This window comes from Branchiostoma lanceolatum, chromosome 11 (genome assembly GCF_035083965.1).
Source record: "Branchiostoma lanceolatum isolate klBraLanc5 chromosome 11, klBraLanc5.hap2, whole genome shotgun sequence".
Taxonomy (NCBI): Eukaryota; Metazoa; Chordata; class Leptocardii; order Amphioxiformes; family Branchiostomatidae; genus Branchiostoma; species Branchiostoma lanceolatum.
Window position 1 is genome coordinate 18,102,772 of NC_089732.1, and position 25,789 is coordinate 18,128,560.

At 40.6% G+C, this 25,789-nt stretch overlaps 2 protein-coding genes and 1 long non-coding RNA gene across 6 annotated transcripts in view; 1 reads left to right on the forward strand and 2 right to left on the reverse strand.

The window, feature by feature from the left end:
* LOC136444463 (N(6)-adenine-specific methyltransferase METTL4-like) overlaps positions 1-1,743 on the reverse strand; it is a 36,277-nt gene extending 34,534 nt beyond the window's left edge. For 2 of the 3 annotated variants that reach the window (XM_066442025.1, XM_066442024.1), the window contains exon 1: positions 1,215-1,742. In XM_066442025.1, coding sequence (XP_066298122.1) covers positions 1,215-1,517 — 303 coding nt within the window. In that variant the 5' untranslated portion in view covers positions 1,518-1,742. Of the gene's footprint in view, positions 1-1,214 lie in introns of all 3 variants that reach the window. The other variant, XM_066442026.1, reaches the window with a different exon arrangement.
* LOC136444474 (uncharacterized) overlaps positions 1-25,789 on the reverse strand; it is a 456,752-nt gene that overhangs the window by 215,800 nt on the left and 215,163 nt on the right. The gene's annotated exons all lie outside the window — the stretch shown is intronic.
* LOC136444468 (uncharacterized) lies at positions 1,932-14,140 on the forward strand. Of its 2 annotated transcripts, none has more exons than XM_066442033.1 (7): positions 1,932-2,434; positions 2,902-3,027; positions 3,216-3,300; positions 7,125-7,207; positions 7,770-7,837; positions 10,019-10,116; positions 10,577-10,688. In XM_066442033.1, the coding sequence occupies exons 1-6, from the start codon at positions 2,184-2,186 to the stop codon at positions 10,114-10,116; spliced, it is 711 nt and encodes a 236-aa protein (XP_066298130.1). In that variant the 5' UTR covers positions 1,932-2,183; the 3' UTR covers positions 10,577-10,688. The 2 variants fall into 2 exon arrangements, with proteins under 2 accessions (XP_066298130.1, XP_066298128.1); XM_066442031.1 differs by having other exon boundaries at positions 1,934-2,434; positions 10,019-10,098; positions 10,577-14,140.

The following is a 25,789-nucleotide window of genomic DNA, read 5'->3' on the forward strand; positions in this document are numbered from 1 at the left end:
CTTGGTCCCGAAAATTTTCCCCATAGTCCCAAGCATTAAGCGGCCTGGCCAAGGCGACCACCCGTCCAACTCGACCGCGACCGCCACGAATTGGGACCGCACAGAGCACAATCCCTGCCCATGGTGACCGTTTTCCAGCGTGTGGTGACATAGGATTTTGCTGTCGGATTTCGCGGAAATGTTTTTAAGACCTTGACGGACAAAAATATATGAATAGCATTGATTCCTCCCTGAAGTGCTTTAATAAGCTCGGGAGATCTTAGAGGCAGACATTGTTTTTTTAGTCAAAAGTATGACGAAAATTTATACCCAAATTGATGTACCAGTATACAAATATCATAACGATAACAGAAAATGTAATTTCTGTAGGATTTTTCTGTCAATGAGATTTGAACCTGGTGGGGGTCATGCTGTCTAAAATCATATAATTTTCCATAAATCTACGTAGTACACTGTTTATTTTGAACACCTCGACTTGGAAACATGTTATGAGTGGAATCCTCTTCATGACCACCTGTCCATCGCGACCGTTTTTGCTCGGTCCCCCGGGTGGTCGCCTTGGGCAGGTTTGACTGTATATTCATCTAAACTTAAAAGTACAGCCAGTAGGTTACAACCCATCTGAGTAATGAGGCTGTTGTAGTGCCTTTTAATGTGCTCCAGGCACCTCCTCGATCACGGGACCCCCATTATTTTACATCTCTTCTGAAAGACGAATAGAGCTCCAACCCGGATATGCCCTTGACCCCTGGATTTAGACCATCAGCCAGCTGCAGGGGTTTTCTTCTCAGGGCCTTGCTTGTGTTTTTACTGTCAATTACTGTCTTTCGAAAGAGACGTAAAATTAGGGTCCCGTGTTCGATCGAGGAGGCGCCTAATATAAAGCAGCCGTGAATAGTTTCTTAATTACTGTTACAGTAGTTCTTGTTTCTTTCACTGTAACTTTAAGTTCACTGTTTTCACTGTCACCGCTGGACCGTGAACTTATCATCACACTGACAGTGAAAAACTTATTTATGATTCCTTCACACATTCTTTCTGCAAGTCACTTGCAACCACCGTGATGTTAAAGTTCAGTGAAAATGTCAATTTTTCTTATACCGTGAAATTTTGCTACGGTGAACTTAAAGTGAATTACAGTAATATAAAGCAGGTTACTCAGATGGGTACTTAGTACCTACTGCCTGTAATAATACAACAAGGCGAATTACTACCCTGCTTTTTCTGTCCTTTGGCTCCTCCTCTTTAGCTTTCTCCATGTCATGACTGCCACTGGTTCCCATGGCAACTGTCTCCAGCCCTGTCTGCAAATCAGCAGGAGTTCCTCTGTGGTGTTGAGTGATGATGTGTGGTCGACTCATGGCAAACAGCTCCTCCTTACAACTGTAGCTTCTCCTGCTATCCCCATCAGACACAGACTCACAATAGTTCTCGATTGCAACTTTCTGATTCAGGAACCAACCCCAATTATTTTCCACAAGTGTTGCCATAACAGATGGGTTAAATGTCATCTTCATTGAATTTACACACACAAAAAAACGACTCTGTTCATACTAGATCTAGTAAAGATCAATATGAAACTACACGGGGTTCTCTGAGCCGTCAAACTCATTTATATGGCCTGATTCAACGTATCGTGACTGCACTACGACTGTTTGTATGGAGGGTTCGAAGGAATCATTTCGGCGCGTAACATCCACTCCTACTTCAGGCTTCAGAACTACGCTCTGGTACATTCCATTGAACTAATAGGGGCGTTATATGTTTAATTTATTGTACAATTTTTTAAAAAACATTTTCGTATATAAGACAAACATATGTAAAACTGAAATTTTAAATCTAAATATCATTTAAGGTTCTAATACTTTATTTGGCAATGCATCAAATAGGTGTTTGAAAGAAAAGTACCTATGTGTACATGTAACCGTCTGATGACCTTTTCGTGTAGGTCATTGGGGTTACTGAGGGTGAAACCTGTCTGACGATGAGTGTGTGATGCTGTTTGTATTTCTGTGGGACAAATCGATAGAAATTACATCAGGCGAGAGTTCCCTGCGGACAGGACACAGCCTACCCTAGACTAGAGGAGTATTGAGGGGCCTGTGTGTTGCACATACACACCATTTTTCGATGTTGCTTTGCGTGTCTGAAGACAAGGGTCGACCCAAAGAACAAATTGTAAAATGTCCGTCTGTCTGCTTGTCCAGTCTTGTGGACGGACTGTAGGCGTGTTTGGTACGTGTAGACGGACTGTAGGCGTGTTTGGTACGTGTAGACGGACTGTGGGCGTGTTTAGTACGGTAAGAGTCCGAACCATGTCCGGTAACGCGGCCGTGGAGACGCCGCTGTCCGATCGGTGGACGGAGCTCTGTGGCCGGGACAGGATCAGGACGGCCGAGGCTGGCCAGGCTTGGTGGCGAGTTGTCAAGGAAAGGTGAGGCCCGTGGGAGGGTAGATAAGTCTCAATTACTCTCACAATGATACCCCAATCTTTTATGTATTGAGTCAATTGACCTATTTTTTGCCTTTAATATGTAAAAGTATTTGTATTTGTATTAATAGGTCAATACACTAACAATTTCTTAGTTATTAGAAAAGATACTGAAACCCACGAGTAGCCCTTAACCTTATATTCATTGTCTTCTTCTTCTTTCATTTTAAAGTCCGCTACCTTCATCATGATGAAGATTTTGTTACCTACTGTACCAGATTATTATATTATATTGATGTTATATTATATCATGTGATGTTATATTAGAGATTCACATATGTAAACTTTTTTTGTTGAAATGGACAAAAATTGATGCATGCACGGAATTGTCATCCATATAATCAAGTCAGGGTGGCCTTAGTGACTGTCACAATTGTCTGTTTTTGATAGTACATGGTTATGTCCTTCAGGTACTGTGAGCCGTGGCGCTTCTACCACAACTTGTCCCACGTGCACAGCATGTTTCTGCACTTTGACAGCCACCAACACAAAATACAAAACAGGAATGCTGTGGCATGGGCTATTTTCTTCCATGAGTAAGTACCTAACTTGTTAACACTTATTACCTACTATTTATATCACTTTTCAACTTTATTGTTTTCAAAATTGTGCTACAGATCCCAATATGTGTATGACTTTTGATCCTCCTGAATTCAACATATTACACAGACAGACATGTACATTTAACTTGTAGATGATATTGCGGAATTGTTTTCATTTTCAGTATTGTCTATGATGCCAAGGCCTCCGACAATGAAGCCAGGAGTGCAGAAATGTTCCACCACTTTGCCACTGAGCATCTGCAAAAGGTGATGTGACATGTTAACCAAATCAGCTGTTTGTAATATTGAATGTTTCTTTTGGTCACATCCCGCCTATCCTAATTCATATATAGAATCTGTGAATTTTGTCCTCACCAAAGTATCTAATGGACATGGCCCTGCCCACCTCGGTCACCAGGTATACTGGATTTGAGATACATGTATCAGGTGAACCAGATTTCCGAGGCTGGATTTGGACGTTGTAAATACAACATGAAAACATAGACATGCAAATATTTGATGGACATGCAGCCACTCTCTCACTGGTCAGGCAATAACTGACATGCTATCATGAGTTGAACTGCTGATTGTGATGGACAGTCAGGATTGGTCCATTGTTTTGAACACAGACCCTTCATTCTTACACATGGTGGTGAAAGTTCTTCATGCTTATAATTTTTCATATTGTCAGATACACTGTCAGATAGTTTATCAAATCAAAATGAATATCAGATAATCACCAGTGGTGATATTTGTGTAGTTTTCTTGGCCTGTTTCGTTCGCCGAATTTTCAGGGAATTTAATAAAACTTAATAAAACTTAACTTAAAATTTGATAAAAAAACATCTAATAAAACATTTGTAAAATGTGTTACAGCCCTTTCTGCTGAAGAAAAGCTTTCTTGGCAAAAGTCTCTTAATTTTGAGTTTGTGTCAGTGTCATTTAAAGTCGCCGAGAACAATTCATTTGAATTTGCATCATAAATAAATGATATAGGTTTTGGTTTAGCTGGGTGCTCCTCTGTTATGATAAGAGGGGCGTGTTTGGTTGCCAAGGAAAAAGAAATATTTACATCTACATCTACATTCTTAAACCCCCAAATAGCCCCTTCAGGGGCAAAGGTCCCGGGCTAAGAGTTGAGGTCCCGGGCTAAGGCGGGCAGGCCTCCAGCCTGGCATGGAACGACTGACCCCTAGAACCCTACCGGCTTTGCTAGTGGCGTGTTTGATATGGGTGTCCCACCGCAAATTGACGGACATTTGTACTCCAAGATAGGGGTGGGACTTGACACCGGTAAGGGCTTCTCCACAGAGGGAGTACTGGGTTAGGGTGGGGTGTTTCTTACGGGTGATATGGAGGATGTGACATTTAGAGGGGTTGAACGATATGAGAAATATGACAATGATCAGAAAACTGTGAAATTGGACTTACGTTGACATATTGAATATCAGAAAGCGTTGACCGTTGGGCGATGCAATAGTCAACAACGCTGGACCCATTGTAATGGTAACATGTGAAATCACCCTTTAAATCTCCAGCACACCTTCCATTCAAGATAGTCAAATCAGCAGAAGAACATAAGTCAAGCAAGCATCTACCATAATTGTTAACTTTAACATCTCTATTAATTTCTATTTTTAAAACTAGCGACTACGTCTACTATAAGTACATTTGGGATATCGGTATCAAAGTATGTTTCTGTAATTGCCCCTGTTCTGGTGTTTAGATCACCTAAAATAACAATCAGTCATTCGCAGGCATCAGTGTCTGATGCATGGCGGCTGCAGACATGTATAGGGCTCGCCAGGCTGGTCTGCTCTCGGCAAAGGCCCTCCAGTTGTTTCTGGTGACTCCCAGCCCCTGGAGCGTGTTGAAGATCTGGTCTTCCCATCTTCCTCTTTTTCCATGCCGGGTTAGGTTCCGATGAAATCAGTTTGATGACGTCCTGAGTAGGAACCGCCCTGGAGACGTGACCCAGGAAGATCATCCGTTGCTTTGTGATTCTACAACTAACCGGTAGTTGGTTAGTTCTGCAACCGACCGTTTCGTTGGAAATGAAGTCATCCCAACGGATGCCTTCAATCTTCCTCAAGCACTGAGGGTCGAAGGCATCTAAAATAACGATGTCCCCTAAATTTGAGAATTTGCAAATATCGCTAGACAATGTATCAAAAGGATCAATTTGAGAAGATTTTGGAAAAGATTCAGGGGGAATGTTACTGTTACAGAGATACAAATTGTTTACAAGGCCAAAAAACTGTTTTTCAAATTTGCACCAGATAGAGTCAGGTAAGCTACTGTCAAGTTTTGTAATTCCCTTTGAAATGAGCTCATTTGGCCCAGGGACGACTGAGATGAAGCTCTTTGAAGGTTTGACAGGAGGAGGAGAAGAAGAAGGAGAAAGAAACATGACCAAAAACAATATGTATCACCCATACTATAGGTATGGGCGATACATAATTATAAAAATCGCCCGATAGCTCACTACATGTAGCTTTTGACACTCAATCTAACATAAGGAATGGAGAGCTCCCGTATGAGGTTGTCTACAACTAATGTAATCATGGATATGTCCATGGTCCTGAAAGTTATCGATGACAGAGTAGTGTTGCTGATAACATGAACACAGGGCTCAAATCACCTCCTGCATATGCAGGTTTGAAATAAATGCAGATGAAATTGGAGCTGTGCAGTTATTTCTGATATCTACCTGCTCTGATAACCTGTATGACACTAAGTATTGTTACCTACAGTCAGTAGTGGCAACAACTGAGTGTACAACTCCTCTGTGATGTAATACCGGTCGGCCCAACATTGCCTATTATGTCATACCTGGGCCAGCATAACTTCGATACAGATTTTTTCGGACCTGTTTATATTTTACAGTATTGCACAGGCTTAAATTTGTATTGTACAGGCTTCCATCTGATCAAATGATTTGAATGCACTTTGCATGTCGCTGCCACTGTCAAAAATTCAAATACCAGATATGGGAGGCTGGATTTGGACATTAGATAAGATCCAACGGTTGATCCAACCCACAGCTGAGCTGGTACCTTGGGCGATACAGAATATACCGTGTTGTATTCTATATGGATTCATACTTTTCAAAGCACTATACAGTAGAATCCGCTTAACTGCACCACCTATTTGTCAGCATTTTTGGTGCAATTATCCGGCTGGTGCGATTATGCGAAATGCCCAGCTGGACCGCACCACCATGGGCGAGGGCGTGTATTGTTAGTCAGAAACACTAGCGCAAAGAAAACAGACAAAATTATTCAGTTATTAACTTTGTTTATTGACCCTTTGCTGAAAATAAAGAAATGACTACGAACCTGTTTTCATTTTGAATTCTTTCATTTTTCAATGCAATCTACCGCATTACAACACACGTAGTGTTACAGGGGAGGCATTATGAAACATCGTCATGCCGATCATGGGATAACAGTTTCTGTGTTACACTACGTAGAGTGCAGTTGTCGATTTACGTAAATCATGTACCGCCATGAAACTATGAATTGAAACTAAAACTTGGTTACTGATTACGGGTGACCCGCCCGGGACCTCCCATACGATTCCTATCAACGTAACTGTCAATGGAGACCGGCTTCTTTTGCTACTCAAAACAGTTTTGAACATATTGGCGGTATTGCGCCTTGACACCGGCTGGTATCGGCTCATTTGTACCGCGTTTGCCGATTTAAGCGCACCTTTTCAGTTAACTTGTCGAGGATTTTTGAAAAAAATTGGTGCATTTATCCGGCATTGGTGACCATGCGTGGTGCAGATATGCGGAGTCACTAACAATGCAGTGAATGGGAACCGGTTTGGGATTTTGGGATTCGGTGCAATTAAATGGAAGGTGCGTTTATCCGAGGTGCAATTAAGTGGCTTCGTCTGTATATTTGAAGTTGCACCAGAAAGAAAATGAGTGCAAGTAAAAATTGTCTGGGGCAGAAGAAGTATTTTATATGTGCCCTGCATAATTCCCCTTAACCAATCAATTGGCTTGTTTTGAATATATGATTAGTGCAGATTGACAGTTTTCTATCATGTTCAACGTCTGGTTGTGTTTGGTGATGTTTCAGCCACCTGACTGTATCCGTGAGACTGAGAGACTCATCATGCTGACTAAGGAACATGTTACAGAGGATCACAGGAACAAGGACAGGTCAGCTCCTGTAGTCTTAGACATGCACAACTTGTTAACCGACATATATTACATACAATGACATGTACCACGATAGTATTACCATACCAAAACATGATGTGAAATAGATACATATTGAATGTTTTCTAAAATGTTGTCTTACACAATTCATAGTACATTTGTACTATATGAAAGGTTATGATGCGAAGAATTACAGCATTTTGTGAAACAGACTTGAGAAGTAGACGAAATTTTGTTTTCAAATTGTTGTTATTTTGATGAATCATATGATGATTGTTCAATGTCTTTTCTGGTGAGGAAGACTTTTCTAAAGGATGGGACATAAAGCCAGAGGCCCGATGTTTGTGGAAAGCCATGACTCGAACACATAAAAGAACCCATCACACTTGTTGAAAAGACTATTAAGGGTCCATCCCAGTGTGTGGATCAAACCTTTCAGTCTGATCTTATTCAGCTTGTACCTACTGTACAAAAGTGGTGTGTTATGCCTAAAGGCGGTTTACCAGTTATGCGATCAAACACCAAATTTATACAAATAACCGTTATGTATTTAATTTTCCAGATATGGCACAAAAGATGAGCACTACTTTTTGGACTTCGACATGTCTGTTTTGGGCTGGCCAGAACAAGGTAATGAAAAAGAGCAGAGAGAAAGCAGGTTCAGCAGAAAAACAGGTGTAACGGTGCACGCACCAATTCTTCCGCCACAGGGGTCCGTGGTAGTGCGCAACAAAAAAGTGACGAAAGGGTTCCGAGTGTCGAGGTTTGAGTTCACATTTCTCATATTTGCTGCGAACTGACATTAGATACCAACACGGCTGAAAAGCGTAAGAATCGTGTGTTTTTGGTGAAAATTGATTTCGGGCCTGAGCCTTATTTCCGGACAACCCTCCGCGTTGAAGGTAAACTGCCCCTTTGACCCAGATTGACCTTTGTTGCCTTCTGTTGGCCGTGTGGCATAACCTCATGCGTTGGGTTATTGTGAACATCTAAGTGGTAGGATTTTCCTTGTAATAGGTTTGTTTATACCTTGGAGTTTTCTCTTTCTGACACTAACAGTCATTTTTGTGTCAAAAATTCTGGTGGTGTGTTTAGTTCCACGCAAAAATGCCAAATTTTGCGCCTCATTTTTGACGGGAAAATACTTTTTCCCTCTAATATTTACTAAAATTACAGAGGTTGAAGACACCGAAACTTGGGTTTTCTTGTAGCTAGAGGGATATCCTTCATTCCCATATACAGTTGATTTGGCTCAGAAGTATTTCCTGGAACAGACGGTCGCTAGACTTGAGGGTGTGCAAACTCGAATTGAGACCCAAAATAAACTAGGGGGTGCGCCCCTATAGAATTGTAGTTCTACTCAGTGTGACCTGTTAGTTCTAGTCAGGAATGTTTGTCATGTACATCAAAATGTTCTAAGGTGCACCTAGGATAAAGGGCATAAGCGGCCTCATATTTCGGAGCATAGCTAGAAACTATAAAGCCTTACCCATATCAATATTCACCTAAACTCAAACCAATGCCCTTTTTTAAACATCAGTAGATGACAGAGGAGAAATCCCAGAGTAAGGAAGAAGCCAAAGCAGTGACCAGAGCTGTGTGGATCATTTTTAGTCTCCTTATGTCCTATGAGATGAAATTCATGAAGACGTTGTCAAAATAGTGAAGACTCCACATGTATTTCAAGCACAAAGAAGTGGGTTACTGGCTGTAACAGGGCATGTTTGCTCGGCCGCACACCTCTGGTCGCAGCTCAGTTGTCCACTGTTTACCTGTAGGAAACCAGTACCAGTGACCACCTACTAATCAGTATAAGTATCACCTGCAAGATAATGACTTGAAAACTTGTGGATATTGATAGAAGGTGTAATATATAGTAAACAGCTATGCCCTAAAAGGTTAGCCTAATTGTCATCCTAATACTAAGTGTACAGGGCTCCCAACAGGGAAGAGTATGGGGGTCTCGGTAGACTAACTAGCATGACACTCTTTACTCTAGCTGCAGCCTAGAGCAGAAATGTTCGCAGAGGCGTGGTGGTTTTATGTTCGCGGTTTTCGCCGCGAACTTAAAACCACCGCAAACATTATTGTTGAATACAGTAGCAGTATATGACTTTAGCGCTGTCGCAAACTTAAAACCACCGCGAACACTCCATTTTCGCCTTAGGGCGAAATAAAAACCACTCAAATGCATTTACAGTAGTCTGTATAACCCAAACTCCAGCCCCTCCCTTACAGGGTTACAGGGCGGCTACTATAACTAGTATAAGCGTGATTAAATCAGGCTAACCAAATGATATCTGTATTTCACTGTTTTCAATATTTCCAAGTTACCATGAATGATTAGATAGATTGGAACATGCTTCCTGTTTGTACAATACAATGTCTGACCAGGTCTGGAGTATAAATGGTACACAAATGGAATCACAATGTATGACATTATATGCATACTAGTAATTCTGTATGCATGTATATATATATCATATAGTTGTATGTTTGTGTCCATAATGTCATACATGAGTATGTATATTATAATATAGATGCAAAGAACAGATCTAGAGAGATATGCTTTAATACTGTGGCCATATATATAATGGCCATATAAGTCTCATTGCTAGAAACTGTGGTCAAGAATGCTGAGATTTAGCATTGCAGCTTGGTTTTTGGGTGCTGAGGTCTTGAAAACTTGGTCTTTTATTTCCAGAATGTTGAAACCTGGATTATGATATCGTCCCAAATGAGATATTCCATAGTCTTAGTTCGATCAAGCAAGAGTTTTAGTGATCTTACTTTGTTTTTTTCTGTTTACAGATTATGATGTGTATGCAAAGCAGATCAGACAGGAGTATGTTCACATTCCCCTGGACCAGTACAGGGAGAGAAGAGCAGAGGTGGGAAAAGTTTTGTAGGTTAAGAGAAACATCATGTTGAACACTTACCATGTAAGTCTGCCGTCATTCGGCATTGTCCAGTGTACAAGGAGTTAAGCACATCTCAATTACTTTCTTCTCTTTTAATCGTAATCTTATGTTTTGATTTTACTTGTGTTTTTGTTTCTCTTGTATATTTCAACCTCTGTATATGTTTATCAAACAGGAGCTGGCAAAAGGTTAACCCTGCAGTTGATAGCTGTAGGATATTTTTGGTAAACTGGTTGAACTGTTAGTTAATAATTATTTGCATCATTTGTACAAGTGTAGACAGAACAGTTAGGTTCCATTCTTGCTGAAAGAATGAATATCCTTGCTGGCAGCCATATGTTCTGTACTTTCTTATCAACCAAAATGGAAAGCATTTTTTCAGCTCTATAATGACATGCTAATATTATGTAGTTGTGTTCATAACATTTTTAAATGCTGTGTTTGCCAGTTTCTAAAGAAGACGCTGTCAGAAATCCCCAACATCTTCAGTACAAAAGAGTTCCGTGACCAGTTTGAGGAGCAGGCCAGACAGAACCTGCACCGGGAGATCCAGCATCTAGACTCCATGAACGTCACCTTTGGTCTGGAGCTGCCTGCATGATGAGCTGGAGCCAAGTCACCTTAGGTCTAAATGTGCCTGCATGATATTGATGAGCTTGGAATGTAGCACACTTTCAGATCAGATCCTTTTGAAACGGAAGAAAGTTAACATGAAGGTGAACAGTGTTAAAACTGCAGTAGCCTTGTCTGTAGAGATATTTGCAAGACTTTTAAAATGTTTGTTTAGTTATGTGTGATTGGTTAGTTCATGGAATAGAGGCTAATTGTTAAGATACATGTACCCGCAGGCCTTGCTTATATGGACCTCACAGTCAGAACAATGTGTTGACAAATGCAAATTGGTGTCTAATATAGATGGTACAAATAGTTAAACTTCAACTGAATGTAAATATGACACTGCAGCTATTGCTAACTAAAGATTTACTAAATTAAGTACATATAATGTACATGTGTAATATAGTAAGAGTGAGTGAGAGTGAGTGAGTGAGTATGTGTAATATGTAATGAGTAGGGATGGGTACCGGTACAGAAAATTGAGGTCCAGATATGGTCCAGGTCCAGAGGATCAGGTCCAGGTCCGGACCTGAATCTGGCCCTGACTATTCATCATCATCATCATCATCATTTACTTATTTCACCAGGGAAAATCACACTCAGGCCTGTGGCTTGTTTTACTATTGTAGTATGGTAGGACAATATCATATTTTGGAGTCTAGGCACAATTACAGGTTTATGTGAGCGCTGTAAATTATGTTCAAATTGTCTATTTGAATGAGTTTTTAATGCACAGACAATTGATATGCTAAAAGGAAATGGTGATGTAACAAAGCATGCAGCATAATTTTGTACAAACGATTCCTGAATAGGCATTGAATGGGGCCTGCCCCTTGATAGCAAAACAAAATTGCAACAACAATTAAACAACATAACCTTCATAAAAAACATTATTAGTGTTTAATTTATTTTCTAATCGGTCCAACAACCGGTCCACTGATTTTTTTTTCTGGACCAAATACTGCACCAGTACCCACCCCTAGTAACAAGTGTGTAAAAGAAAGTGCTATGTGCTCGAAACAATTGTCAGCATGAAAGTCCAACTGAGTAGGTAGTTACCCTAAAACAGAACTAAAACAAACTCTGTGAGAAAGCACATCAGATTTTCAAATGTCCTGCTGCAGTCTTCTTCAGAAGTCAGGGACCAATCACCTAGGTGATGTGATTTTATCAATGCTTGATGTCAGCAATTGGTAAAAAAAAGGCAGGAAGTTTATACCAACTGTTTGATGGTTTACAAATTAGAGACCTACACATGCAAGTAGGATTCTCTATGTTTTGTGTGAAGTAATGGGTCCATCAAGACCACTGTGTCTTATTGTTGTTACTCAACCCCCAAATTATTTAACCTTTAACACACTGAAGTATCTGATTGGCTACCAGTTCTCTACTGGTAATGAGGTTGAGCAGCAGGGAAAAGTTTAATCTAAAAAATATTATTTATCATTCAAAAATTATTTAAACTATGCAGGTAACAAAAACACACAAGGTAACAGTTTTCCCATTCAGATCATCTACAATCTTACCTGACCAGCCTAAGCCTACTATATCTTTCAGTCAGGGAGAGCTAAAGCTTAGATCCTGTAGATTCATGTGGTACAGTTAAAACTTAGCAATTGCGACAAGAAGGCACAGCACCCTTTATCATTCATTTTCATTGAGAAAACCATATTATATAGCATATACCAGTAGGCCAAATGGCATTTAAAGGCACCCAGAGCTTTTCATGTGGCTTGATAACTGGAAATGTTCTAATCTTTATGAAATTGACATTTGATGCCGCTGTTTACCACATTTGCGTGCAGATTTCTTATTAAAAGTGCTAAAAAGCGGCACAAAAATAAGCTACATGGTGATCTTTTAGTTTCACGCGCCTAGTGTAAATAGACCGATACCATAGCCCAGCCCACCTCCGACAAAACATAGAAATGCAAAATTAAAACATAAAAATGCAAATATTTGATGTACATGCAGTCACTCTCTCATTGGTCGAACCGCTAATTGTGATGGACAGTCAGGATCAGTCTATTTGGGCTTGGGTTTTCTATCAGTTCTCACCACACAACGACATCGTATCTTTGCTCCTTAAATGTTGATATGTAATGGTATAGTGTTATTGAAACTTACTATGTGTAGGAATGACTAGAAATTGGAGTTTCTTTATTCAAGTTTCAAGCCTCATAAAATGCTCTGGATGCCTTTAACATCTAATATCAAAGCCATGGTGGATTGATTGATGGAAGTTTCAAGAAGTTACTTCCATATATGTGGCTAACAACGGTATGTTCTTCCCAATAAGGGACCGTAAACTTTCAACTTCATTGTCTTTTAATGCATGGTTATCAATTAGAAGGTATTTTCAAGAGTGTCTTGAACACATAGATATGTGAAGTTTGCATACTTCACATATCTGATTGAATATTGATAGAGAATATTGATGCTGCATTTATATTCTTAATCAAATTCACAGTATTTGATCAATTTACCTCATCAATCAAAACGTCATATCATGAAAACTGACCCTCAAAAAGTAGTAGTAGTCCACTGTGTCCTGCTTTAGTGGTCTACTGCAATCAGTAAAAAGGTAGCCTCATGTGAAGTGTTCATCAAATATGTTTCCAAATAATTCTGAACTGTAGCATTGGCATTAGCAAAATACCCCCCAAACCAAGGTGCTTACCTTTGACCTTTTCTCTTCATACCCAGTTGGCTGCAGAGGTCTCTTACTCACTAAAGGGGTGCCAGTAGGCAATATTAAGATGGAGAAAGGTCAAGCTGTTAAATAAAGTCTGTCCTGCCGTGTCCTATCCTATCCTAACCCCACAACTTCTAAGATTGAATCACAAGCCCCCAAAAAAGGATTGTCAATTTTGAACTGTTTCATCAGGATACATGCACCAATATTAGAGTCTCCCCATGGGAGTAGAAAATAATATGTTTGTGATGACTTCAAGGTTATTGGGAACAGAACTTATAATCTATGCAAGCAATTTACTAATTCTACACATGGTCAGCCAGTTTGACTTTTTGGTTAAGGTGTTGTTGTTAAGGTGTTGACTTATATGATACTCATGCTCCAAATATCATATCCATTTTTTTGAAGTGTCTGTTTGTTAACTTACATCAAGTTCTTGCATTATGTTATCTCATTGTTTGATTGCACAATCTTTCTGAGCCATTTAATGTGCAATGTATGGTTGATGGCGTTCTTGTTAATGTAGATTGGGAGCATTTTGCATACTAAGCATTCAAGCCCTCCAATTATTACTAGTACTTCATTAGTGTAATCAAGGAGGTTTTAGTGTAATGGTGGAGAAGGTGGTTCTGAGACTGTGCAGTAAGTACACTTTCCAAAGAGAACATGATATTATATAGAATAAAAGACGTCAATACTGTCTGTTGGTTGGTCTTAGATTGATCTCTTGGTTTTGTGATTACCTCTAAGTTTGTGGTGGTTAAATTTTCACCATTTTTGCGGTAACCTCTTCATGGCAAACTTAAAACCACTTCAAAAATGCTTGTTTTGCCTTCTGCCCACCTATACCTGCCACCTTGTTTAAACCTCAAACAAAAAGCCACCTCGAACTATTTTCTTTCCTCTGCAAAATTTAATCACAGCGAATTTTTTTATGTATGTACATTATTTTTGTAGAATATATCACCCACTATCTGAGCCATTTGTTGTCACAACTGCCTCACTTTGTAAGCTGATGTGTCGCTCGAACCGAGTTTTGAGCAACTGAATTTACAAAGAACCCACCCTCTCCCACTGGGCATATTGATTACTAAATCCCATGAATTCACAGCAGTAGTATGAGTATGAGATGGCAGACTCGGGATAACCAGTTCTTCGTACGATATCTTGATAATGGCGTATCCCATCCGGATAAACTCTAAAAATCTCAAGCTGCACTAAATTAAGACTGATGTAGGCTTAGACCAACTAGGAGGACCAGACAAAGCTAGATTCGGTGCTAGCGCGATGGTCGCCAAATTAGTAAGGATCGTATGTATTCCGCGTAATGGATCGTATGTATTCCGTAAAATTCGTACGTTTCTCGTAATGGATCGTATGTATTCCGTAAAATTCGTATGAATTCCGTACAATTTGTATGAATTCTTTGGCACCCCTGGTCTTTTATTATTGCAGCAGTATGTGACAATAGCGCTGCCGCGAACCTTAAACCACCGACAACACCCCATGTCATCCTTAACGCAAAATCAAATCCCCACGAACTTGAATGCATTCACAGTAAAAACAAAAGTTCCACGACCTCATATCTCCATGGACAGTTCTATTCATGCAAATGACTTACACATTTGCATAATATATGCTTGGTCATCAACACCTTTATCTAACTTACACATGTTGCAATATTGCCAGTCCTATAATTTTCCAATTAGATGAATTATGGTGTTTTTGCATTGATTATGCAAATAAGGAATTTATTTGCATAATTGGTATAAACTACATATGTTACATGTATTTGAGTCTGATTATGAAAAACACTGCAAATATAGATTTTCCTCATTAGCTATGCAAATAAAGTCACAATTAGCATAATTTGCACTTCATTATGTATATCTCTGTCTAAGCTACCTGCATACTAAGTATCACATTGACAGTCCTGTAATGTTCCAATTAGATGAGATATGGTGTTTTGCATTAATTATGCAAATTAGGAATTTATTTGCATAATTGGTATCTGTTGATGATCCACTTTCCATAAACTACACCTGTTACATGTATTTGAGTCTAATGGAAAACACTGCAAATATAGATTTTCCTCATTAACTATGCAAATTAAGTCCCAATTAGCATAATTTGCAGTTCATTGTTTATATCTCTATCTAAGCTACCTGCATACTAAATATCATGGAAATCCGTTGTTCCTTTGTTCAGTTATTCTCCTTAGAAGATTTTCACAAAAACGCCACTGCAGTTCCAGAGCAAGCTGCTAGGGGGCCAAAACCTACACCACTTCTTTATTACATTACAAGCTATCTGCCACCACAAAATCAAGACCATAGTACGTGCAGGTCAAAAGATACAAAAATTGATGCAGTACCAAGGTCACATACCAGGGGGCCCAAAATCGACCTTGACCTTCGGCTTCACAACAGCTGCCCACATACCAAATGTCATCGTAATCCATCAAGAGGTTCCTGAGTTATGCTGACTACAGTGGTGCGGAAACACAAACAGACAAACAATCAGACAGACAAACAAACACACACACACACAGACACACCAAAAACTATATCTCCATTTTTTATGGAGATAATTATTGTAACCTTTATGACTGACGTATTGGGAGTGTTTCTCTTTAATTATAAATCATACCAGTTCGTCTTCACCCAAATAACAGAAGTTGTCCAAAGTATGAACTTAACAGAGGTTATGCAAACATTGAAACTCAATTATGCAAATGAGGTCCTTATTAGCATAATTTGATTCGACGATGTTCACATTCACATAACTGCCAAATGCCACAAGTATGAAATTGCCATCATTTATCTGTATGGAATTCTAGTAGTTTCTCATTAATTATGCAAATTAGGGCTATAATTGCATATTTTCTATCTATCAACATTCCTCTCTTCCTCAGTTACAAATGTCACATATTTGAATAGTCATATCATGGAACACAGCGGGTTCTTAAATTTGTCTCATTAATTATGCAAATTAGAATCTGATTTGCATGATAATCCTCCAATCATACAAAGTATCACGTAAGCTATCTACATACCAAGAATCATCAACATCCATCCACCTTGAGGTATCCTTGGTATTTTTTCATTAATTATGCAAATGTGGTATTGATTTGCATAGTTAATATCTATTAATATTTCTCTCTTCCTCAGTTACATATGTCACATGTTTGAGAGTCCTATCATGGAAGTTGGCGGCTGTATAAACTTTCCTCATTAATTATGCAAATCAGCTACTGAGTTGCATAATACTTATCTTATTATGTACATCATCACTCAAGCTATCTACTTACCAACAATCATGACCATCCATCAGGCCCTTCTTGAGTTATTCCCTTTCAGAGTCTGAAGCAAAACCTGCTCCTGCAGTTCCAAAAAAAGCCGCTAGGGGGCCAAACCTATACCACTTACTCTCTGTCCAAAGAGCTATCTACCACTCAAAAATCAGGACCATAGCATGTCCAGAACACGAGATATCAATACAGGAAGTTCTGCTGCAGTACCGTAACAAGCCGCTAGGGGACCCAAATCTAATCCTTTCCATGTCTCATCAAGACCTACCCACCTACCAAATATCAAGACAATCCATCCAAGCCTTCTCGAAATATGCTGATAACCTGCTCAGCGAAGGTAATAAGACAGTTTTTGTCATGCCTGGGCCTGATACGGGTGTTCCGGACCGTGTGATAACTATCCGGATCACATAGGGTTCGGGAGTGTTATCACACAGGCTTCCATAGAATATTTCGAACGCATTTCGAGCGCACCGGTTGCGCGGCCGTCGGAAATTCGTATACCGGACTCGGAGATTGGAATCAATGTTGCTACAGTTTCTTGTTCGAGGACACAAAACTCCCTCAACTTCTGACGCATTCCGCGTTGAAATGTGTGTTTTCTCGGGTGGGTATGACCAAGGTATGACATAAATAAAATACAACACGTTGTATTCCGCATCACCCTCGGTCCCAGCCCTCCCGCGGGTCGGATCGCCCTCCGGCCGTCGGGCGATCCGACCCGCGGTCGGGCTGGAACCTCGGGTGATACGGAATACCCCGTGTTGTATTCTATATGTATAGGTAACTGTAACAGTTAGAGACCAATCTTTATTGAGTACAGCCAAGGAGGTTAACTCCTTGGTTTGTCGAAACTTGCATGGGAGTTGTCTGTTCTGCGGGTATTGTTGGGAATCTGTCAATGGCGTCTGTGACGCGCTGAGCGCCATGTTTGATCGATGATCTTGTCTGCTGTGAGTTTATGTAGTTTACAAGTTCGGTATACAAGTTATCTACTCTACCCACCACGTTGTACCATGACCCTGGACCATCAGACCTTGCTTTTTGTGGTAGAAATGAATACATAACAGACGTTTACCTGTCTTCCCTGTAGCCGAGGTACAATGTAGTCTGGATTGACATACTTGTGCCGCCTGCCGAACTTTTCCAAGTGACAAATGTTTCCTTGGAACTTTCAAAGGTGTTGTCGAAAGCATATTTGTGCGCTGCGAACCACTTATCCAGCTGATTCGACCTCAGTTTCACCACGCATAGCTGAGACTTTCCCTGGTCTTCGTAATCGAAGCACAAAGATTCATCCAGGGGAACCTCGTTCAGGTTGACGTTCCAACACTTGGTGCCCGGGGTCTTGCGTTTCGGCGTCTTCTTTGGCGTCATCTTGGCGTCACCACCAATTTTCCAGTAAATCGCTCCAACGAATCTCCAGAATCTCCCATATATATATATATAGAATTTGATATACGTATATAAGGTTATCAACAATTGACCGATAAATCACTTCATGTAGCTTTTTAAAACAGCTTCCGTTAATCCCCCTAGCTTTCACCATTTGAATAGCTTGCAAAAATCCATGTTACTACTAAAATCAACCAACCCACTTACGATACAAAACGTGGGTCTCTTCAGTTTCCACTGCCTTCAAAAAAAGAAGTCAAACCCAACCATAGTCAACCTTAGTTAACAAAGAACTTTCACAGTAGACTAGAAAACTATTTCCATTTCCATGTATTTCCATGTACTTGTTTGTCTGCAATTAGCCTTCGGGCATGAACTTGCAATAAAGTTATTATTATCGAACTTGACCTTACTTTTTGACATCCCTACCCATCCACTTAATATCATGCACAACCGTCAACAGCTCCTCGAGTTATGCTGTCTACATACAAACTCACAAACATACACAGCCCGCTGCAGTACTGTAGGAAAGCGCCAGATGAATGACTCTCTGCCAGCTGATCATGCGCGGGTCTATTAACTTTAGCCTCCTTTGCCGGCTTTCTGGTTGGGAATAGGAGCACTGATTCGCGATTTTCTACATATCGGGGCCTGGTTCTTTTGCTGAAAAAATCCTAATTGCCGCCCAGAAAAAAAAAAGGTCCCGACACCGGTCTTGAACCGCCGACCTCCCGATCCTCATCAAGCGTTCCATACATATTAAAGCACTAACCGTCTGAGCTACTTTAAATGGACCGATCCAGTTCGAACACTAAAAGCCCCGTCCCCTGTTCTATTTCGAATAGTCCGTCAAAAACAGCTCTTGACGGACAAAAACGGCCGTGCGCGCTTGGCTGTCGAATATGCAGACTATTTTCTGTTGAGCTTTTTTTGCTCTAAAAACCTTTCAGACCGGACAAAAAAAAAATGTTATGCCTTCTTTGTGGACGGCTGTATCCACTGAGTAGGGTTGTTTGAGGAGGGGGTTCATGTTGTTACGACGAGAGCGTAATATTTTCGGTCAATGTGGAAGCGGACTGCGTCGCATATCATTACGTTGTTGGTGACCATCAGTACCCGATTTTTGACAAGCAGCCGATGCACGAGTAAAACGGGGTACGTATATCTGTGACAGGGTTCCCACTGTGTCGACTGCATGAATTGCAGCTGCATGTCTTTTAGTAATTAACTATCAAAATGCAATAGACCCCTTTCCAAATACCGCGGCCATTTTGAATCTAGCGCGAGCGCGCATAATTCGAGCGCGGGAAAAGTAAACAAACGGTAAGCGGTAAGGCGTCCCCAATAGAAACCAGCGTTGGGTCATCTTCTGCGGCGAGATGTTCTCCTCCTCGGTGAAATCTATCGATATATTTGCATGTCACAAGTAGATAATATTGTTGTGGACACTTGGACTCGATATCGGCTAGTAAAATTGTGAATTTCGGCTACTTTTCCACAGTTCCTGCCGGGCTGTTGAGCGCGGGCTACAGTGAAAAAACTCTAATATGTTTACACCGCGTGCTTGTGGTTTCCCTGATAATGTTAGATAAAGTCGAGAAAAAATCCCACAACACACACACTTTTCGGACTGGGATCCTTGTAGCGACCGTAATTTAGACGATGACAACTTTGCCTGGGAAAACTACGCGCGTTGGGCGCTCGAGAAGGCCGTGTGTTCTGTCAAGCCTTTCTTAACATAGCTTCGTCCGCAGATATTTTATACTTCCACTGGATAAAATCCCACAAAAACGTGAAAATGTAGGCTTGAGCTCAAGGTCCTTTTGGTTAGGAATTTAGCAGAGTTTTGGCGGCTTCTTTTGACGCGTTTTCTGAAATATCAAAACCTAAAGTACGTGAGTAAAGATGGAGTGTTTTCACTATGCGCCGTAATATCTTAAAATTTCCGTCGGATGATATTTCAGAAACGTGAAGATATAGGCTTGAGGGCTCTGCGAGTAGAAATTTGACGGAACCTCGGTGGCTCCTTTGACTTTGACCAAGGAGGTTTTGCTTTGACGATATGTTAGTGCCAAGATTAGCGTGAGGAAGTTCGTTAGTGAAGCAGGGGGCGTGTTTTCTTTGTAGCGTTTCATTACATCACTTTTCGCGGAAATATTTTAGACCTCCGCAGGATGAAACCCCACAAAAAAGGAAAATATCGGCCTGAGGTCCTTCAGTCCTCAAGCCAATATTATCTAACTTATTTTTCGGTTCCATCCGGCCAACAGATATCTTGAATATTGCCGCGCAAAATGATTTAAAGAAACGCCACATACAGTGGAAAACACACCTTCACCCACATACTTAGAGTCCTCAAGACTAAATTCTTGGCATCCGAAAAGATCGTCAAAAAGCCGCCGGAATTCTGCCAAATTTGAGGACATTGAGCTCAAGCCTATATTTTCACGTTTTTGTAGGATTTCATTTGGCGGAAATATAGAATATTGCTGAGCGAAGTCGATGTAGCGCTGCACAGAAAACACGACCCTCCCCCAAACTCACTTAATTTCAAGATGATGTTGTCATTGTCACGACAGCCAGGCTCAACAGTTATATATATACCTCAACGTAGCTACAAGGGTCACAGCCCGAAGAGTATATGTTTTGTGGGTTTTTTCTCGACTCTAGCTAGCATTATTAGGGAAACTACAAGCACGCGGTGTAGACATATTAGCATTCTATCACTGTAGCGCGCGTTCAACAGCCCGGCAGGAACTGTGGAAAAGTAGCCGAAATTCACAATTTTACTAGCCGATATCGAGTCCAAGTGTCCACAACAATATTATCTACTTGTGCCATGCAAATATATCGATGGATTTCACCGAAGAGGAGAACATCTCGCCGCAGAAGATGACTCAACACTGCTTTCTATTGGGGACGCCATTGCAAAGCTTTACCGCTTACCGTTTGTTTACTTTTCCCGCGCTCGAATTATGCGCGCTCGCGCTAGATTCAAAATGGCCGCGGTATTTGGAAAGGGGTCTAATCTTTTACCTACCGTGTCGCATTCATATTAATCAGTTTCATAGACAAGTACAGAAGAGGCGGAACTCTGTACTAGCGGAGTTCGTAGTAGTTGGCAATGTGTTACAAGCTCCCTCCCCATGAGTGCCCGAGCCATTTTCTGTTTTATTTCGTTTTTTTCTTGAGCATACATGCAGCCAATGCAGTGAAAAGCCTGTGACAGATGAACATACCCTGCTTTACGCGTGCCATTTCTGTCCAACAAGCGCTGTTCTTGACGGAGGTGTTCCAAATAGAACAGGGGGTTCTATATGTTCGATATGGTGTTCGACTGGATCGGTCCATTAGCTTTCGGAACAAGGTATTTAAAGATATTTAAACTACACGGTACCATTTTTGGTCAATTTTTGGTCATTTTCATGACAAAACTAATTCCTTTTTGTGTATTCGTGATATACTATGTAATATGGCCATTTCTGGGGATCTGGCAGGGCATAGGGAAAGGCATATGGCATTACATGGCAATTGTGTGACAGGCTTCTGTAAGCGCGATATACAAACCCAAAACCTTAACTTTATATACATAATTTATGCAGATTTTAGTAAAGTATGTTTTTCTTTAGTTTGTTAAGAGTTGATGCAAAAATTTGATGTTATCTTATTGCCTTAAAGCACTGCTCTACTCTTATATGCACATGACAATACGGATGTGAATTTAATGTAGGCAATCTGAAGTGCTTTTTTTAAATCAATGGCCACAAACAGTTAAGCATGGCATAGCACTTGGACAGGATTCTGAAAGTTGAACGAACCAAAACCCAAACCAAACCAAACCAATTACAATGAATTAAGACGGGCTCTTAGCCGGGGCTCGCCCCGGCAAAAACACCAACATTGCCAGATGCCAGACCCCAAACTAAAATATCCATCACACGATAGATATTTTAGTTTGGGGGTCTGGCATCCAGGCTACAACATGTACAGTCATTTAGCAGCAGTCATTTAGCAGACGAACGCAATATGGTACTACCGTAGTGTACTGTTTAGCATGCGTTTTGTCCGGCACTTAAACTGAGTCAGTTTCGTACTGTTTCTGAGTGATCTGTTGTGGACGATCTTCTGGTTTGCTATGTGCTCTGAGGAAAAAGATACCGAAGGATCTACTCCTCAGACTATACATGACAATCGTAAGGCCAAACCTCGAGTATGCAGACGTTGTCTGGTCTGGTCTTACCAAACGCGATCAAAGGACTGTGGAATCCGTCCAATACCAGACTACCAGAATCATCAGCGGCCACTTTGGGCTACCATATCCTTCATACTAAAGTCTCTACACCGAACTATCACTACCGTCACTCCAGTACCGACGCAAGTTCCACACAACTGTGACTCTCTACAGACTTTTGAACGGACGCTGCCCTCCGCATCTACAAAGTTTGCTGCCCCGAACACGTGCGCCTGACACCAACTCCCGCTATCCCCTTAGAAACAGTGAACACTTGACTATTCCAGCGTTCAAGACTACCAGATCCCAGAGAACATTTCTTAGTAGAACGATTTCACTGTGGAACTCTCATCCTGGTAATTATTGAACATCACTCACCGTCAGCTCCTTCAAAAACAAACTCTGCACATCACTCGGCAACAAATACTCTGTAAATAATGACTGAAATATTTGATATATGTATTGTATAACCTAGTACGTAATGTAAACCTAAGTTTTGGCCTTGCTTTGTCAACGATTTTATATATAATTTACTCTCGTGCATTTTTTACCATAGGCGCTCTAGTTTCGTGATATTTTTTGTTAATTTTGTTTCTTCTATGTTTTTAGCTTGGCGTTTTATGTATCTGTTTGGTGTGCTTTGTGAACGTTTGTAATGAACTCTGTGAACGTTTGTAATGAATACTGTTACCAGGGCTAACCCTTTGCAAGGAGGTTAAATATACACCTTGCCCTTTGTAATAGCCTTTTGGCTAGCCCTGGCTGTACTTTTTACAGTCGAATAAATCAAATCAAATCAAACAAGAGTCTTAGGCCCCAAAATCTCCATGAAACGTTGTTTTTCTATTAAACCAGTTCCCCCCATTCTATATCGCTCAATGGTATGACCCAGACTGCAAGGGGAGAAGTCTGACCTACTTTTCTATAAATAGCTACTGACAGATGGCGTGCCACATGACAACACTGCAGATATAGATTTTCCTCATTACTTATGCAAATTAAGTCCAATTTGCATAATTTGCAGTTCATTGTATACATCTCTGCTTAGGCTACCTGCATAGTAAATAACATGAAAATCTGTCGCTCCTTTCTTCAGTTATTCTCCTTTGAAGATTTTGACAAATACGCCATTAGAGTTCCAGTGACACATACCAGGGGGCCCAAAATCGACCTTGACCTTTCTCCTCCCGACACCTACCCACATACCAAATATCATTACAATTCATCCACACGTTCTATAGTTATGCTGATTTTAAGCATCCGGTGACACATACATACACACACGGTGACACAAACATACACACACGTGCACACACACGCAAACACACTAACTTTGCATGCTTTGCACTTCAGTGTGTACATCTCTGTCCAACCTACCTGCGTACCAAATAACATGGAAATCTGTTGTTCCTTTCTTCAGTTATACCCCTTTAGAACATTTTTACAAATAGGCCATTGTAGTTCCAGGGACACAAACGAGGGGGCCCAAAATCGACCTTGACCATTCTCCTCCCAGCGCATACCCACATACCAAATATCATTACAATCCATCTACACGTTCTACAGTTATGCTGACTTTAAGCATCCAGCGACACACAGGCAAACGATTTACCTCCTTACTTATGCAAATTTGGTCTCATTTGCATAGTTTGCACTTAAGTGTGTACATCTTGGTCTAACCTACCTGTGTACCAAATAACATGACGATCTGTCGATCCTCTCTTCAGTTCTTCTACATTGAAGATTTTTAAAAATACGCAATTGCAGTTCCAATCACAAATGCCAGGGGGCCCAAAATCGACATTGACCTTCCTCCTCTTAACACCCACCCACATACCAAAAATCATTACGATCCATGTACAGGTTCTACAGTTATGGTGACTTTAAGCATCCGGTGACACAAACATACACACAAATACCAAACGCAAGCAAAACAGTATATCCATGAAAAAGCCTTTTTTCATGGAGATAATCAAATCTGTTGTGGACATCCCCCCTTCGTGATGGCAGGCAATCACGATATTTGTCACTGCTTGTGAGAGATTGGTCAAACTTAAGGCAGAGTTCGTCTCGTCAGGCATCTAATCTAGCAAGGAGAACCTCCTTGAATCTAGTAAGGCCAGTGATACCCAGAGCTGTGTGGTAACGTAACATGACCTATTTACGTGCAGGAGCAGTTTACGTCTTGTTTGGGTCATGTCAACATGTCGCGGTGTATTATGCCAAAGCCTGTTCTCATGAGCAACAAAGAACGTCATAAGTATGATCCTTAGCCATCTCTCTCTTTTATACAAAACAATGAAAAAGGTTTACGTCCAGCGACATAACAGAATAAACTCCTGAACCAGTAACAACAAGTTGCACGGAAGCGTCATGCATGATGTATTTCATATGTAATTCGACACCGCTTATTTCATCATGTTTTTCTAACTTACACGACAGCTAGTATCTTTTAAAAGTAGCTGACTTTAAACCTTTCTTTGATATTCAGACTATCCGTGGTGATTCGAGGTTTGAAACTCTTGCCAGTTTTAGGAAGGTTTGATACCACCTAGCGACCCCCGCTCAGATTATACATTTTTGCACGACATAACATCATGGCCATGCATTTATCACGTGCCCGCCACGTGCTGCTGATGTTGGGGAAATTCACAACACAAACATTGTTTTCTTCCATCGCGTCAGGCAAGCGGAGGGGCAAACATACTAGTAGTGACTTTACTATCATTTGTAGACTACTTTCGACAGTTACTGTGCATTTTTTTCCCGGTCTATGTTCTTCAAGCATAGCGCTAGAAGGGAAAAGACTAAAGTGGATGATAATGACAATGAACTTTATTGCATATTCATGCCCAGCATGGGCTAAATGCATTAGGTAACATAAAGTAAAAGAAATGGAACATTGTGATATATTCCATCTAAATCTACAGTCTCTTCTCTCTTCTTGAAACATTTGTACACAGATTCACATAGTTTTCCAATTATATCGTCGTTTTTGACATGATACATGTGAATAGCTCGTTATTTTTAAGATGCGTATATTTTTTGTCTAGTTGTATGGGACTTACAAGGGATCTGCGCATGTCTGCGTATAGTGAGCATTCTAAGATAAAATGTATAATGATAATGGGTAAGCCTAGCGCAATTCTACATCAGATAATCCAGTATAAATGCATGCTCGCACGGCGTTAAACAGGCGGAGAAAAACTTACAGACCATGCATTTTTCTTGTTAGAAGAGCTGATATTTCTGCCCATGGGTTTAACATTTGGCTCTGTCCGCGCAGTTTTAAGATAGATAACGTTTTGAATAAATCGGACGTTAATTGGTCATCTTACGTTAACAGTCGTATTCGGGGCCAAGTATTACTCTAAGTGATCTTTTCTGCACTCGTTCGATCTTCGATGACAGATCT